Source organism: Ixodes scapularis, unplaced genomic scaffold (genome assembly GCF_016920785.2).
Source record: "Ixodes scapularis isolate PalLabHiFi unplaced genomic scaffold, ASM1692078v2 PGA_scaffold1__304_contigs__length_218370807, whole genome shotgun sequence".
NCBI classification, from domain to species: Eukaryota; Metazoa; Arthropoda; class Arachnida; order Ixodida; family Ixodidae; genus Ixodes; species Ixodes scapularis.
This window is the reverse complement of record NW_024609846.1, coordinates 147416055-147434359: the sequence shown is the minus strand read 5'-3', so window position 1 is coordinate 147434359 and position 18305 is coordinate 147416055. Positions and strand designations below refer to the sequence as shown.

The following is an 18305-nucleotide window of genomic DNA, read 5'->3' as shown; positions in this document are numbered from 1 at the left end:
GCATCTCAACTGAGCTAGTGCGCAATATCCTGCACAGAATATTGCATAATGAAAACTTTGTGCGTGTGTGTGATGGGTGCCAAAACTGCGCAATGTCGACCAAAAACATTCCCATGGGGGCACCTGGATGCAGTATTTGGCGATGTTAAATCGCAATGCCAAAGAGATTTTCTGCGTCGATTCGTGATCGTGGATCACAAATCGACTTTGGATCCACCACTCCACACCTGAGTCGAAGTAGCGGTGAAAGCAGCGGACAACGACTGGTGAAAGTGCATCTAAAAAGGCGAAGACCGTCTTGTCGGCTGATGAGGTGATGGCCGCTATGTTTTGAGATACCCAAGGAATCATTTTGGTCCACTTTTTGAAGAAGTGTAAAAAGAAATAAGAGGGGCCTATAATGCAACATTATCCTACCGTCTGGAACAAATAATTAAAACTAAAGCGGTCCGCAATGGCGCACCAAAAAGTGATTTTTCACCAGGAAAATGTTGCAGCCCGCAAATCAACCGTCGCAATGGCGAAACTGCACGAATTATGCTTGAAACCCATTCCCTATTTTTTTTTTATTTATTTTCCAATACTGCCATATTCCCCCTATTCACCGGACATGGCTCCGTGGGAAATTCGCTTCCTCTCAAATTTAAAAGGTGGCACGATAGGACAAAATTTTTATTGTATGAGGACATCATCGCCGCCGTAAATGCATATTATGCAGGGTTTAAGTAATCCCATTTTTCTGACCAAATTAAGGAGACCGAAGCTCGCTGGACCAAGTGTGTAGCCCTCAATGAAGACTATGTTAAGATATAACGTAACATTTAAGAAAAAGAAACTGTGTTCCTTTTGCTTTTTACCATACTTATCAAATGACCCTTATAGCACAATCTTCTCTTGGAATTATAGGTTTGTGTGCCAAGCCGATAAATATACGTATTATCGATCTGCACGGCGTTATGGCGAATTAAAACGTAGCACGATGATTTTGAATTAAACATACGTACCTGGTTCTTACATGCATAAGGCTCCCCAATTGGGATCAGGTTTGCCCGGCTGCTTACCATAAGGGGCTGCTGCTGCTCCTGCGTAAGCTGAGATGGGCAGAGGGGCATCGAGGCTCTTGATCGTAGACCCCGGGGACTCGTTGCGCCGGCGGAGACAGGTTCGTGGTCCGGGTCACCATTTGACGAGGAGGAGCCTGTGTCGTAAGGAACTGTCGTCTAACACGGTACAATTACTATTTACATGAAAAAAAAAATCTGGGTAGCTCAGAACGTGGTAAACTCGATCTTGCAATTGTTCCTTCAAATCAGTTTTAGAGCGCAGCTCTTAGGCGCCCGTTTCCGGCTTGAGCGGCGTCGGCGTTGCCGTCGGCGTAACCGCCGATGACGATGACGGTGAGGATGCTCATCACGATGACGTCATCGCCATCGTCACCGGTGACGTCACTACGATGACGTCCGGTGTCACTTCATCAGTGACGATGACAATGACGATGACGTTAAAGTCCCCGCTCAATTTAGCGGAAAAAAATTCCCCGCTGAATCTAGCAAAAAAAAAATTCCCTGCTAAATCTAGCAGAAAAATTTCCCCGCTAAAGTTAGGGCAAAAATTGACCCGCGAAATTCCCGCCAAATTTACACGCGATGCTCTCACCAAAGGTGTGGATTTTCTGCGACTTGCGTTAAACACGCGTCGATCCACACCCATGTTAGTAGTGGGGGACTTTCCGCCTCCTCCCCTCAGTACCCTTCCCTCCTGCTGCTCAAGAGCTACGCTCTAATTTGGCGTTACAGGGGATTGTAAACGTCTTTCATTTTTGTCCGTCATCACGATGACGTCATCGTCATCGTCACCAGTGACGTCACTGTGATGACGTCACGTGTCACGCCATCAGTTACGATGACGATGAGGTTAAATTCCCCACTCAATTTAGCGGAAAACATTTCCCCGCTAAATCTAGCGAAGACAAATTATCCGCTAAAATTTAGCGGAGAGAATTTCCCCGCTTTATCTATCGGAAACAAATTGCTCGCTAAATTTAGCGGAAAAAATTTCCCTGCTAAATCTAGCGGAAAAATATCTCCGCTAAATTTAGCGGAAAAATTTCCCCCTAAATCTAGCAGGAAAAATTTCCCCGCTAAATTTAGCGCAAAATATTTCCCCGCTAAATGTAGTGGAAAACAAATCTCCGCTAAAGTTAGGGGAAACAATTGCCCCGCTAAATTCTCGCCAAATTTACACGCGATGCTCTCACCAAAGATGTGGATTTTCTGCAACTTGCGTTAAGCACCATGTCGATCCACACCCGTGTTAGTAGTGGGGGATTTCCACCCTATCCCCTCGGTACCCTTCCCTCCTCCTCCTCAAGAGCTGCGCCCTCATTTGGCGTTACGGGCGATTATAAACGTCTCATTTTTTATCGTTATAAAACAGCGCACAAAAGACGGCTAAAAGAAAAAAAGACAGACGGGGGCTTACTCACAATATCGTAGGTGACTTACTTTGTCCTTGCTTTATTCTTACTTTTTTTTCTTCTGCGCTTTGTTTTATAATTATTTACTACCAACAGGTCCAGTTTTGAACACTCCTATATTCGGGGACTACGTATCTTAGCATTATAGTCTAAGGAGCGGACACGCCTGCCCTCTCCAATTTTGAGTACTGATTAAAGCAGTGCGCGCTTTCTTCTCCTTTCCTCGAAAATGCCAACAAATGCCCCCCAGTGTAGCCTCTTTCACGAAGTACGCCATGGAAAGCAAGACTAGGGCCTTCAAATTCCGTCCTGTATTTTGTTTGTTTGTTTCTCGAAGTTGATTAAGGGAAGCATGTGTTATTTCTCTAGCATGATGCCTAGTTAATCATTATCCTGAAAATATTACAATTTTTGTTTTATTTTTCTTTTCATTGCACATAAGAAGTAATATATTGGTGGGGTAAAAATTGTCTATTGTCAATAGATTACGCTTCGTCAGCTTTTTTTGCAAATCGAAATGTTCAAACCCTGTTTTTAGCGCAACGTTTTTCATCATCTTTTTAACATTGCGGAGCAAGCATGGTCATGTTACTGTAATAGTCGCGCTAACTTCAAGCGAAAATTATACTTTATTAGTTAGTTCAAAATATTTCATGGGCAATTATATCTAAACTTTTTTTATAAACTTTCGGTAAATTATTTTCCTTCAGAGATTATGGGAAATTGTTTGCAGATATGTTATGCCAATCACAAATAGGTAAACAGTTTGTGGGACCTAGGCAATCCTATAATATGAAATATGTAAATATCAGCCAATCAAGCAATTCAGTTACACTTCCGGCTATCATGTTCAAGCGATAGTGTTTCAGAGATGTATTTCGTACTTGTATTTCTGTATGACGGTACAAATTTATCAATGTTATTCGTATTTCTGCGTCGAAACACATTCCCTCGCGTGTTCCTGAATTGAAATACATTTCAATCAACTTGTTTTTCCTGTTCTTTCTGGTAGAATAGTTTGCGCATTTAGAGCGCGTCGCGTAGTCGTGTCTTTAAGCGCACTTCTTTTTACGCCGCTAGCCGGGGGTCTGCTGGATGCGGGTTACAGGCCGGGCCTCACTGGAAAAACTGCGGCTTGCAACGGGCCTGTCGGAGGACTTCCGCCGGCCGGAGGGGGCCCACGGATCAGGGTTTGTAGACCCCAGCTCTAAGATAAAGATAAACATTATTGGTTTTCCTTTTTATAGATAGGGGTGAAGGGTCCAGTAAAGGGGAAGCAGAGGCTTTGTTGACCTGCAGACGAGATTCAGTACTGTAGGTTGACATTTCACTAAGTATGATGGCTATTTCTATTCTACATTATTTTTCGAAATATTTTAGGTGGTTTACTATTGTTGTAAATACAGAAAGCAGAGTACGCTGCCGGTATGAGCGTCAGAACTGTAAGACTGTTCTTCCAGACACACGGGTGGGGGTAAAGTTTCAGCGTTCAGACCAAACACGCATGTGTCCAAAATATTATTCCCGAAACTGGGAACACAGTGTAACCGTTTCCTACATCGTGGCTACATGAAATATCTGCTGGAAAAGGTGCCCGGATTAGATTAGTGGATGGCGACCTTTCGATGTGATTTGAGAAAGACATGTAACCGACAGAAAGGTCCATACGATTTTTTCTCAGAATTGTAAAAGGTACCGAAGAAGGAACCGCTCTCTATCCCCGATGAAAAGCTTTTTAATCTACAGAAGGCCCGCGCGTTTCTCTTAGCACCACGCTAAAAAAAGTTGTTAATTCTGCGGAAAAGTTACTTCGTACTCAAGAAAGTCAATGTCAAAATCCAAGCTGCACCTTAGAGCGAGTGCTCGTTTGTATGTATAAAGAAAAACTTCGTGTCTTTGTTTAATAGTATAGACCGTGATTGTGTTCTTTTTCATATTCTAGAAGCTGGATTTAACTAGTGTGGCGATGTGTAAAAGCTTACTTTATATTTTTGGGAAAGATATATTTCAGTATCAATATTTCTGCCCCAACAAAATGTATTTCTGTATTCGTACTTTCAGTCACTCATTTTAGACGTTTTTTTCTTTGCGCATCGTGACGCCTATTTAGATGTCTGTTTTTATGCATTTCAGTATATTTATCACCAATATATTTTAGGCTATTTCTTCCTAACCATTTCTTATCAACCCTTACTGCGAGAGAGTTGCACTTCTCTTAACACTCCTATACAACAAGGTTACCAACATCATTTAATGAAAATTCTCAGAAGTACCCAAAATTTGGGTTTCCTTGAGGACAAAACAAGCATATTGCCCCCCAAAGTCATGTTCACACATATGCCATAACACTACCTCAGCGCTATTAGGCAGCGATGGAAATATCGCTAACCTTACTGATGCTGCAATACGTTCGCGTAGTATACAAGTGATACAGCGCTAATACAGCCCTGCGTCACTACTAAGTTACGTTTATGTCACTGTTGCATCAGAGCTGTTTTTAGGGCTGACTTAGCGCTGCTATGAATGCGTGCACCGCGGTTTTAATGAACCGCAGTCTAAGGTACCTTTCGCCAGGCTTAACATCACCTAGGTTTCTTGCGCCCTTTAACAAAAACTTTATTCTAGTGAGCAACACTGTGCCCATGGACAGCTACGCAAGACTTGATGCCCATACACACATTTGCGTTTGAACGCGTCTGAATGCGGAACGGCGTCTTTTCTATCGTAACCGACTGCTTGCGTTACGAAGCACGCGGTCGCGCACCACTCCGCAGCGCAACGCAAGAGAGTAAAGCTTGGCTCAACTTTCCAAAGTGTTGCGTTGCGGTACACCAATCACAAGCCAAAAAAAAAATAAAGGGAGGTTCACGTGCTCGGCCGCGCCCGTCAATGTCAGCGATGCGCATCCATGCTGAACAGAAGTCACGCAAGCCAGCGGAATCGTTTCAAGATCGGCCATTTCGATCAACCTCGATGCTGTTGCCAGGCGCCACCATGTTTCCGGAGATTTCGCTTACTATTGATGACCCGCGAGCGACGATAGCGCGTTTTTAATGTACCTTGACAGTGGTCGACTGCTTGTGGACGCAACTGCGTGCACAAGCTTGGAGCAAAAGCTCGCGGCAACGTTCCGCAGCCGTTTGCCGCAAGGGAACTCAACGCGCTGAAATGCAGATGCGTGTATGGGCCCTTACGTTTTGTGCTTTCGATAGCTTAAACAGGGTTCAACGGCATGGATGCCTGAGTCAATAAAATCCCAGAAGGAGCAATATGTGACCAACGTGCTCCGTGGTCGTTGGATGGCGGTGATGATCCCTCGGGCCCGCTGAGGCTCAGGGTGCGCTGGTGCTCGTCCGTGATGCGGATCCTCGGCGCCATCGGGTCCCAAGCCCCACGCGAAGGGCCTCTGGTGATGTGGTGAGACTCGAAGGTCTCTCGGGGTCTTGTCAGAGAGACAGGAGGGCGGCTGGGAACGGGCCTATGTTCGGAAATGTATTTTCAATTAGGGAAAATGGTGCGACAATCTGACATTTTGATGTTGGGGCTGAGAGAAATTTGAGACCGAAACGTAACTGCCGACAGCTTTGAAAGCTGGCCTCGTTATATTCAACTGTCGCTTGAACGTAGGGCGTGCATTTAAGCGGATTCCCTCAAAGACTTTATCGTTCCTTGATGGTATGCTGCGCTGCGTAGTTACGCGGAAAAAAACACTGAAGAAATGAAGCGCAGCGCAGCATACCATCAATGTCAAACCAACTAGCCCAACTCCAAGCATTATTATCATTCCTTCCTTGCATTCAAGCGGATTTCCACGACCCAAAATTACTTTACATCCTAACTATTTTCCAACTTGTTTCTGTCAGCTTTGTAACATTTGAGAAATTGCAAAGCCCCTTCAATTATTTTTTTTACTTCAACGTTTGTTAATGTTTTTGTTGCTTTTGTCAAAGAAATTTACCTGAAAACTGTTGCTATTTCACTCCGCTGTGTGCCAGCTAGGGGGCCTGGGACTTGGAAAGTGTTTTCCCCAATTTTAGCATAAGTATATACCCGTAATATCTTAATGAAAGTATAATTATTTCACCTTTCAAGTTCTTTTTTTTAAGACCGTTTCCTCACCAGAACTAACCTAAGTCTACGGCGAATATTCAAAGAAAACCGCGAAAACATTTGTCTCATCCCACTACGAATTCAAATAAAGTTTACCATACCGGAGGAAACAAATTCGCTCAAAAAAGCGCAACAAAGTGCGTTGAGTTTCAATCCAAGTTCTAAAGGCCTACAACTAATCTTTGATAGCTATTATCGCTTTTCACATTTTCTCACCTAAGCCTGTTTTGTCTTCTATATTTAATCTTTATTCCGCTCGCTTAATAGCGTGTAGAATCCGTTCAGCATTACCGAACTGCTGGAATACCCTCGCTTTGTAATTTATGAAAAAAAAAAAAAAAAAACACTCTCCGGCTTTTCAATACCACAATTTCACTCAACCTTTTTACGATAGGATCAGCACCAAATTGTTTGTTTCAAGGCCGGCAGTACTTATATATATATATATATATATATATATATATATATATATATATATATATATATATATATATATATATATATATATATATATATATATATATACTCAACAAAATATTAGCCCTTAAAAGTTAGCCGAGGAGGTTGCCAAAAAAGTGAGATTGATGAAACGTTTCGGGCCTGGAGGGCTCTTCGTCAGTCAAGTGAGAAGACTTCGTTCTGTTATATATATATATATATATATATATATCCCCGGCCCAGTCGACAATAAAGGAATGAAAGAAGTTGCCAATCAAAATAGTAGTATACCAAGAAAGTACCGAAGAATTGATAAGCACTGCCATGGAATGTCCCCTCAATCGCAGAGCGGCTTTCCGTTTTAGGCTTTAAGTGGAATTATGGTCTAGTATTTTCAACAAACGAGCTCGTTGAGATTGGGCCTTGCATATTTTGTATGATTTCCTATTCCTTATATAGATCTCGAGTACTGCCCTCCTCAAGTATGTCGATCCCAAGTGACTTTGATGTAAGCTAAGTCATGCAAAATAAAATGTGTGCGCCGAATAATAAACAAGGTTCTCGTTTATACGATCTGCTTTTTTTTATCATTATTTATGCATTTTAATGTTGGCATACTATGTTAAAGCTTTGAGACCTGTCGAGGTACATATGAGGAGGAAACAGTGATAATCGGCTATTTTGTTGAACTGAAGCAAAGCAAATGCTCCTCGGCATTTACTTTTTTCTATTCTTCAGCGTAACTTGAACATTATCAAAAATAAAACATTATTGCGCTCCAACACTGTCTCAAGTTAATGTAATCGCGTAAAAGGTATAGGCATATAGCAAAATTATGCTCCTACTTCTAATCCCGCTAGGTGAAAGGACCTAACAAAACATAAAGGTAGATGAGGCTGCCACTTGAGAATTCCTGAAGACTCAGAGGGGTGTCCACTCTGAAGATTCCGGAATGTTCCTTTGAATGATCTGAGAATAGCAATTTACTTTCTGCGGTAACTTAGATTGTATTGTTTGATAAAAGAAAAAGACTGGAATAAAAAAATAAAGAAAGACGAAACGGTAGCAAGAGGGACGACCACGGAACGACACCACCTAGGTTGATGCTCTCCTCATAGAGCCAAGGATGTCAGGACTATCATCGCGATTGGCAAGAAACGCCAGGAGGAGCGAGCGTCAACAGATAAGACGTTTAGATCAGTGAAAACTTTATCTCGTGCGTGCAAACAACACACTTCCACTTTTTCTTTTTTTGCAATGCGTATTTTGATTATCTATAAAGATTCTCAGTCTGAGCACCCTATAAATGGGATTTCGTTCTGAGCATGCTCAGTGCAAAGCGCACTAAAATGTGGCGTCCGGTGAATACAACGTAAACACGTAAATGGCATGTGTCCTAAATTATTTTCCTTCTTAATTAAACCCGTCGCTAATGTGCTTATAGCGCGCTCTTTCACGTTCCACCACCAGACTCACTTCACAATTCTGGCCGTACCTGTCAAGGGTGCCCAGAGGTAGAACGCCCTTGTTATCGTAGCAGGCTGCCACCACAATGGCGTCCTGTGCACTCGGCTGGGGAGGCAGGAACAGAAGCATGGGCAGCTGCGCAATGGACCGCTGAAGCCGCAGGCAGGAGCACACGCAGGCAGAGCACACAAACAAACCCCAGGCCGTGAACGAGAGCTGCGTGAACAACCACACGACCTGCGAGGGAACAGAGACACAGCACGTGAATTGAATCACTTGTGTGCAGCATTTAGGCAAGCAAAACGCTTTCTCGTTGAAAAATCGTGTTCTGGCTATATTTATATTTATTTTATTTTCATATGGAAACGTCTTTTCATGGCGTAAACATGTTATGTATTTCGCAATTATAACAATACAATAAAAATATAACAATTAAAACTTTCAATATACCAATTTAAATGTTCACAGATATTGGTTTCAGTTTACAAGTCGTAATAATATTTCTAGACTTCAGAATCAGGAGCTATTAATTTAAACTAAGTACACATTATAATGAGGGAACTATGATATGTTTGCTGAAAGCCGAAAGACTCTCTATTTCAATAAACCACGAGTATTTATTGTTTTCTCATAGCTGTAGTCAACACGGGCTACAAAAGACCAAGAAATGCCGAAGATAAAAAAAAAAAAACGAATATGAAAAACGTTAGAGCTACATGCTTTCGGTGCGAGTGTTTTTAGTTTATATTTATAAAATTAAGTATGGTATATATACCCAAAAAATACTCGACATAACGTAATTTTCACCAATGGAGTCCTATTTAAGTTGCATTTCGCAGTTGTGGCATAAACCATAATTATAATAAATCAAATGTTTTTTTTGTTTTTTTTTATTTTTTAAGAAGAGTTTTACACATATTGAGATTCACAGTAAAAGCGAAAAAGCTACGGCACCTGGCAACCACATCACATATTTGGGAAAAGCTGTTGTGGCGTTTAGAATATAGCTTCCGGCCGTGAGCTCCCATCAGAACAGAATGTGCCTGGAAATTTATAGTCATCTGTCAGCGCACTAATTCAATTGGCATGGTTCAGAAGTTTATAGTTAAGTACTGTTGCTTTGGTTGTTATAGTTACTAATGTATTGAGAAGGATAAATATAATTATTCCAAGCCTGCGCATGCTGAATTAAATACTATTGACCACAAGTTATTTTTAGAGTATAATTCAGTGATGTCGCACATCCGCGTTTTTATTACTTATATAAAGCTGTTAGATGCACTGTTAAATATTTCGTTATCTACAAAACTTCTATCATGGATATTTCGAACAAAACCATAAAATTTCTACAACCGCGATGCACATAGGTACCGTATCTGTCATGAAACTGTTCATCCAGGCTTTTCTTTTTTTAACTATACGTGCTGCGGTGGCGTCAAGTGCAAGCTAAGTGAAAAGCACTCACATGTTCTCATTACCCTAATTTTCTTTTCGTGCTCTTTTTATCCCGTTCTTCTGAAAGATGTACTGTAAGCACAAAATGTCGTAACTGGAATTCGAGTTAAAAAGCGATTTAAAAAGGCACATAAAAACACGGTAGTGGTAGCTTCGAGTGAGGGGATTTTTCTGGGTGCCTTGACTCTTTACTGCAGCAGAAACTTGGGAGAACGTAACCGGCAAATAACTACATGTCCAGATGCTTCAAAAAATTTTGTTTGTTACTGTTTTTTTTTAGAACAAAAAGCCCGGACACAGAGACAACATCACATGACGAAGCAGAATGTGATTAGACGGGAAAGTTTAAATACTGCGCGTACAAACACGACCCGAGAAAAAAAACGCATCGATAGAATGATGCAGAGCAAAAAGAGCACTACGCTACAATAGTACAGAGCGAAAACTATACATACACATATACACGAGGTGTTAGGTTTTAATTCGAACAAATTTATATTTTAAAAAAGCCAGAAATCGCAGAACAATTCGGTCTGAGTAGGTGAGTTATACGGCCAGGAGGACATGATATCACCTAAAATGTGCTAAATTTTCAGTTATTCACTATAAACACATGGTTTTAAATAAAATTGGCTGAGATTCCTCCCACTATCTCCAAACCAGTCATCTTTTAGAGGTATTTAAAACACGTGGAAAGCGCCGGTGTGCGCTGAAGTTTGCACTCGTGCATCAAGGACAACACTGGCGGACCAAAAAGGAGGATGAGAACCTCTTTATCCGCGTTTTCGACCCGTCTATGTTGCGCCTGCTGCACGAATGGAAGCTTTAGCACGTTGCCGCTCTTACCACGTGCTCCAAATACCTTTGTTTTCAATGCGAAAGCATCAATTGTCTCACGGAGCGAGCCGACGTTATCAGCTTTGAAACCGCGGCAAACGGCTCTTAAATCTTTCTCGCCAACTCCCACCTATGAAACCATGCGCAAAGCTAGCCAACGGCACTTTTCACACTTCGGTCCCATTGACCGACGCGAGTCGACGAGGCCGGACACGCAGCGCCATGGGGTGGCCGGTCGGTGAAACTGACGCTGGGCGTCAGCTTCACCGACCGCCGACACGCTGGCGCTCGCTCGGCGGCTTCTGCTCGTCTCGTCGCCGACAAACATGGCGCCGCCTCCAGCATCCACATCGTCGGCGGTGCTTCTGCTCGTCTGGACACCGACGAAATGGCGCCGCCTCAGGCATCCACACGAAAAGGGGAGCGGACGAGCGGCTTGCATGCTTTCCCACTCACAACTCATAAGAAGTGCTTAGGTGCACCTCGAGCTTTTTTTTAATTGACTGATGCAGTGGTTTTAGATAATGCTCAGCATGTCCGAATTGAAACCATATAATACGTGGCACCTGCTGCACGAGTGTGAACATAATTAGAGCCATATGTTCACAAATTAAAACATAATGAGCAAATTTTAGGGAATTGTTCGAATTCTCGTGACAATTAACCCCCTATAGTTAATTCGCCTAGATGAATAACTCCCCTGGAAAGACCGCAATAATCTACCTTCGTCGTATTTTTTTAACCAAAATTTGTTTTAGTTAAAATAATATTTCCCGTAAAAATATAAATTAGGTGGCTTCAGAAGGATGCGTGCTAAGGTCGATTAGGTGATTCATATAAAACGCAAATGAAATGTGGGTTGCCAATGTTATTTTTTTGTGCAAGTGTCCTCGTAATGTGCAGGCGTCATTGCTATCAACTGCCACGTAAATACGTAGCGCTAACAAATTGCTGAAGCTAAGAAATACAAACTCTTTGAATGGCTGAAAGCAGTCGCATCGTTAAAATAAAAACGACAGAGTGAGAAAACATGTTGCTTCTTATACGCCATTAACTCGAGTTTTCTTATACAAACGAAATACGAAACATTCCTAGCTACGGGTCGAGTAATGCACATATCGATTGCTAGTGCTTATTCATTCTAAAATAAAACTTTTCATGGCGTAATTTACAACGTGTGTCGAACGCATTGTTATAACGCCTCATAATTCACATACGCGACATTCTCTTCTGACGCAGTGTCATTCTTTTAATATGCAAGTATGTGGAGAGTCGTGACTAGTGTCCTGGTTTCACGGGTGCTGTTCAGGCGACATTTCGAATTAAGCAACGTTATGTGCTCACTTGCGCCAGAACAGGGAAAAGCGGATTGAAATACCCCTTCCCCGTCTCGCCGCTCTCCTCTCCCGAACACTTCCAACGACACTCTACGTGCTCTTCGTGTTTTTTGGGGACTCTAAAGAAGAGTTTTCGCGAATATGTTGTAGTTGTTGTGTTTAACGAACCCTGGTAGAGTTTTGCATGGCCCAGAGGATGTCTGAGAGGATGGCGAGGCAGAAGTGTAGCACCACCACGAGCGAGATGCAGGTCTCGTCGCCGATGCGGGACGGGCTCGCCTGCATCTGGGTGATCTGCAGAAAGGCGAGCTGGAGGAGCGAGAAGGCGGACAGCAGGCACGGGAAGCCCAGGTCCCAGAGCATGGCCAGCAGCACTCCGGGCATTAACTGCAGGGGAAACAAAATTCTCTAGTCAAACGCTCAACTCCTCCGCAACTTTTTTTTTAAGTGACTGGACAAGGTATGTATGCCGCCAAATTATTTTTTTTTCCAGAAAAAGAATTTTCGCATAATACATAAGTCGCGAGACCCATTTAATAGAAACTATAAAACACGATTACTTTTCGGATTGTTGACTCTAAACGAAAGCATGTCTCAGGCCCGCTCACAAAAACACCAAACCCCCCAAAAAAACGTTTTTTGTTTGTCTTGTAAGTGACAGATTAGGACGGATATGTCACGAAACGTAGTTTTCCGGGAAAAAAAAAAGAAACCTTTAGCTCTATATTTACTTCGCGAAATATACTTTGAGTTCGGCGCGATCCCCAAAACACGCATTTTTTTTTTTTTTTTCGGTACGTCGACCCGAAATGAAAGCATATTTCGGAATCGCTCCTAAGGATACTTAACTTCCATTTATGTGCCTGCACAGTGCGCCTATATCACAAAAATGAATATTCCCGAATAAACGAAGTAGTTAGCGCAGTACTTAAGTCGTGAAACTCATTTTGAGAAAGAAGCGATTTCGAAGATGGTTTTTCTTTCGTCGCGTCGACCCGAAGTAGAACAATTAATTTTTACGGGAAAGTATTGTTTTAGGGAAAAGCTAGTTTCGTGACATGCGTGTCATATCCAGGCACATAAAAACTTTGTCTTGTCTTCAGCAATTTAGAGTAGCGTCGGTAATAAGCAACAAAAAAATGCATGCCTATAAAATCGGTCAGGTTCTGAAATAACTCAGTGGCGTCCGTGAAACACTGTTAAGAATCTTGCCACTTTGTCGAGAAAAGGTACGTTACAAGACCCTGATTGTTTTAGGCACGCCTTGAAAAATGACTTCCTTAAGGTTTCCCTCTCTGTCCCAAAATGACTTATCCAAGAACGGTCGACCTGTAAAATAAAGACACTTCCGATTAATCAGTCAGCCTACAAGAAACAGGAATTGTTTTATATGAATTGTTCAATAAACGCACTTGAACCTATTAAAAGATCGTAATAAGGTTATTGAAGTTTTTATAATTGTTCATACGTTTTCGCATATTTATTAAACGGATTCATACTTTTTGTTTGTCATAATGATATTGCTAAATTTGCGTTGTTCAGAAGAAGAAACAAAAAAGGAACGCTTCCTGTCAAGGCTTGAACCGAATTTTAAGGACGCAGACCGCCACCTTTGAGACCGAGACTGTTATTCTGAGGTTAAATGTAAACATTTCGGCGGAACTCCGCCTGGTTAGGTAAGTAATAAGAAAAAGTACTACGTAGACTCTAACCAATTTCTTCGATGTGCCCGACGTTTCGAAGCCAGCTCGGCTCCTTGTTCACGGGTGACTGTATATGGGCCCAAAGGTAGCAACCTGTCGTCGTTTTCTTCTTTTCTCTCTTAGCTTTGTTTTCTTCTTCTGTTTCTGTGTGTGGCGCACTTTAGCCCGAGTATTTAGCTGCTTGGAAGCGTTCCGGTGGATCGGTTCAGATTGTTGCTTGTATTTTGTATGTGCCAAGATTCTATTAAGAGCCGCTTTCTCCAGCTTCTTTCTGTGTCGAGGATGGAACTGCTGTCACATCTTACACAGAATGCTATCGTTTGACTGTTTTGCATCCATTTTGTATAAGAGCTTGCGAGAAAACATTGGGCGTGAATAGTTTAATATAATCTGTGAAATGGATCTTTCTACTCAAAAAATCTTGTTCATATAGTTTTTTTTTTTTTTTTTCTTTTTTTGCATACAGTTTTTAGCAACATCTTAGTTTGTCCTGTGTGCATCTCCAGGCTTCGGTGCATTTTAAGTTGGAGGAAAAGACAAATTGCTTAAATATATTATAGTTGACGGTGTACCGTTTTATGCGCACCATGTGTGTGAACACAAAGCCAGCGCTATGTTCAAACGCTTCCTAAATAAAGCATTTTCGTCCGTCTGTGTGCTATCGAGACTTGCAGAGTGAACCAAATGCAACTTTCACAAACGGTGCTGTCGTAGTCCATCGAGTATTCTAGTCACATGTCAACTAGATGTTTTCCTCCGTGTGATTTCTATTTCTGAAGCTCGGGCCAAACACTACCATGTAAACATAAGTTCACATGCTGAGCGAAAAATATAATTCTCTTCATAAAAACTGGTATCCGAAGCAATTTCAAGTTTTTCCGCACTCTCCGTACAGGAGAAGTAATTTGTGGATAACGTTCGTTCACCAGACAATTTTTTTGCTTTAACGAATTATTCCTCTATTGTGAAGTTCATTACTTTCTTTAAACAATGTTAACTTTCAAAACTACCGTATGACATACATCATAATGTTAAACTACCGTATAACATTATGATATATCTGCAGCTTTATTACACTTCGCTAGATACCTACGCTAATATATAGCTCTTTTTAGGAGGGACAACATTAGCTAAGCACCAACGTATTGTGACGACCAAAACAAGTTGAACAAAGAATACATTTGCAGACAACACAAGGAATACAGGGCACAGCCTGGACAAAGCTTCCATTCATATTAATCTGCAGTTGGCATCCAAACATAAAATTATGATATAATATAAGCAGGCAAATAATGCACAAATCTTTTTTGTAATATCTGTACAAGCACTATTGGCGCACCTTGACCAGAAAACTAAGTATCACATAAGACATATTAAGAACTATAAATAATTTCCCTTCAATGCGCCAAAACACGGCAGACCTAAGAACAGCCAGTTGACTGAGGCTTTTAACGGGGGCGTACCACATGCAAGTCAACAGTGCCGCCACTATCCACGGCCGCTGTCAGGTTCGCGTATGCTTAACTATATCGGAAAAATCAATGAACAGCCGCGCCCAAGCGAGCCCTAATTTTCCACGCTCAAAGAGCATGTGCCAGATAAATATTCGAATCTTGTTATGAGATCCCCTTATCAGTACGTTGGAGCGCAAGAAAGACAGACCATCACAAGAATCATCAGTCTGAACATAACGTACAACTAAAGAAGAGCTACCTCACTTTGTTTCTCTTGCGCAACCAGGCACACAACTCAGATAAATCTGGACTGAGTCACAACAGACCCACTAATAACTTTCAACATCTAGAATTCACAGTAAAGAACAGCGGATCCGTCAACTTTGAGGAGTTTATACACAAAGCAAATAATAACCGATATAAGGTAGAAGACACAATGAAATAATGAGGCCTCGGTAAATATCTTGCCACAAATATGGCGTCCGCATTTTTAGAATAACGGCATTTTCGGTGCAAATCCGCAGTAATGTACAGCTGTCAAAAGATAATCCTTGGCTCCCCAGTTTCTTCAATATCTGCATTTCTAACATTGCGTCTGCTTGCGTACTGCAAAAATACGCGCCAACGTCTGTTGCCCTGCTCGAAACGTTTGAGAACTGATTGATCGGTAAATTGCTATTGAGTAATTTTTTATTTCGAAGTAGTGTTTCTTCAGTTTCCCCAAAACATCTTAACAGTTTGTCAGAGCAGCCAAACCGGTTTCATTCGAAATGGAGAGATACCTAAGTCTCACCTTACTTTAACATCATCCACAATGTTTTACTGAGCGTGTCAAATATGCCGGAACTCTGATAGCTACGGCGACTGTGTAAAATGCCACACGAACCACAAGCGTCCGGACATATAAACTTAACTAACGGCTTTGTATCGTTAATCTTTCGAGAAATGTTGGATTAAAAGCAGCCTTGATTTAGTTGTAAGGCCCCAATCAATGGGAGGATTCATCGAAAGAGTAGTATTAAAATCAGAAATCTGTAGAATGGCTTTAAATTCGGCTCTATCTAAAATTCATTTTCCATACTCAAAGATCCGGCATTGCCTTCAAAACTTTGGAAACATAAACATTTGCATTACGTAAAACCGCCCAAAACGTTTTATTTTCGTTTCCTCAAGTTGGCTATCGTGATCATATTTCTTTGATTCAATTCCCTTTTCTACGCTTCGCAATACACCTCATTGATTTTATTCATTGCTTAGATTGTCATTAATACCTGCGCACTTTATGCTGCTTGGCTTGCAATTTGTCTTAACCTTCATCGTTTTCTCGCGCTTTCGAACACGCAATCTTGTTTTAATTGTATCGCGATTCTTTTCAACTTTTCTTCTGAATGTTGTAACTACGTATTTTCACATATGACTTAATAAAGCTTAGACAATTCTTATTTCAAGCCTTGCATAAAGTGCTACACTAGTATCGTGCGAGCACATTTTTATTCGCTACTAATTATAGTTTCGGATCCCAGCTTTCAAATAACCGTGTGCGACCAACACTCGTTTTCTAACTAACTTTCGACATGCAAATTTCCGTGTCCTTTTCAAAAAGCGAGCTCCATATGCGCAGCCTCGCCTCACAGAAGGCCCGTATTTTAAAAATATTTAAGAGCTGAAAAAACCCTTTGAAAATGGTCGTAAAATTACCCGTTCTAACAGCCAACACGGGCCTTCCACTACAGTCGTCGCCAATTACTGCGCTAAAAGAAGTCCTTCCATTCGGTTGACAGGGCGTGAATTCCTGAAAGGCGAACTAATGCGTTTTGCAGGACTGAACTGTAAACTTGTTTATACCTTCAGGTTTAGCTTTCAGTCGTCAGGAGCGTATGTATACCGTTCGACGTAGTCAGCGGGAACATCACTGCTATATTTGGAAGACGTTATTGAGACACGGATGTAAACCTTTTAGCGCCCAAGCAGGCGGCCTGAATGGGCGCATTTTAGTACACGTGTAGATGACAGCGCTGGAATTTTGAAAGGGAGAAAGCAAAAAACAAAAATTCCAGATTCTGGTCGTACCCTGCAAATTAATTACGGCGATAGCCGAGCTGGTGTACTCTTTTGATCTCAGATCACATCGTAACCACACCACACAGAGTCATGTTTACATTAAACTTAAAGGAGAAAAACACTTTGCACCATGGCGAGGAAATGCGCAGACCGTGTGCCGCCATATTTAGCGGCAAAATTGTTTCGCTATATTTGGCTGGACAATATCTCCGCTAAACGTGACGATGTCACGTGACGCAAAGACGGAAATTGACTTCGTAATGTCACGGGACGCTCTGACGTCAGGTAGCACGACGACCCTACACGAAATACCCTTGGCGCTTTCCTGCAAAAAAAGAAAAAAAACCTCGCTAATAACGGCTGATCCCGTAAAACAAATCTGGCATTGCTTGTTTGTTGGAACTGTGCCGTACTCAGTGCTGTTCGTAAGCAGGCAGCAAAACATAGCACTGCTTTCAGCAAAACAGAGCCTCGAGCTATAAGCTTATTAAACTAGGCTATGATCTATTGTGTCTCTAACGTGAACGTCGATATAATTGCAACTACAGTAAAGACGCTTTTCTTTTCTTTTCTTTTTTTCTCACGAGTGTTAATACGAAACATTTCGCGAGAAAAACGTCATGGTTCCTTCTCGGTCGTGGCTAGCGCTCAGAAAAAAAGGGCCACCGCATTTTGCTTCTGCGTACATGCGGACGTGATCAGCAACGCTGAGAGGCTACCCGTCTCTCTATCTCTTTCGATAATTAGCCCTTTTTTTAGCAAGCACAAGCTGCATTTCTTATGCATCAAAAAATTGTCACTAAAATAACTTAATCTACTCGCGATGCCGATGCAATTACCCAAAAGCTTTCTCTGGGCACCAGCTTCAGTGGGAAAAAAATATATGGTACTAGAGCAGCGCTAGATAAAACCTTAGTCAGAGCAGAGAGTACCTTACTCAATTACCATGCAAGTGCCGGCACGTTCA

General features: G+C 41.8%; 1 protein-coding gene across 1 annotated transcript in view; it reads right to left on the bottom strand.

Annotated features, from left to right (window-relative positions):
- Window positions 1-18305, bottom strand: part of LOC121836165 — a 67314-nt gene that overhangs the window by 14013 nt on the left and 34996 nt on the right. The window contains exons 3-6 of the mRNA XM_042290972.1: window positions 12289-12507; window positions 8520-8728; window positions 5758-5954; window positions 1062-1198 (exon numbers count right to left, since the gene is read on the bottom strand). Of these exons, the coding sequence (XP_042146906.1) occupies window positions 1062-1198; window positions 5758-5954; window positions 8520-8728; window positions 12289-12507 (762 nt within the window). The remainder of the gene's footprint in view (window positions 1-1061; window positions 1199-5757; window positions 5955-8519; window positions 8729-12288; window positions 12508-18305) is intronic.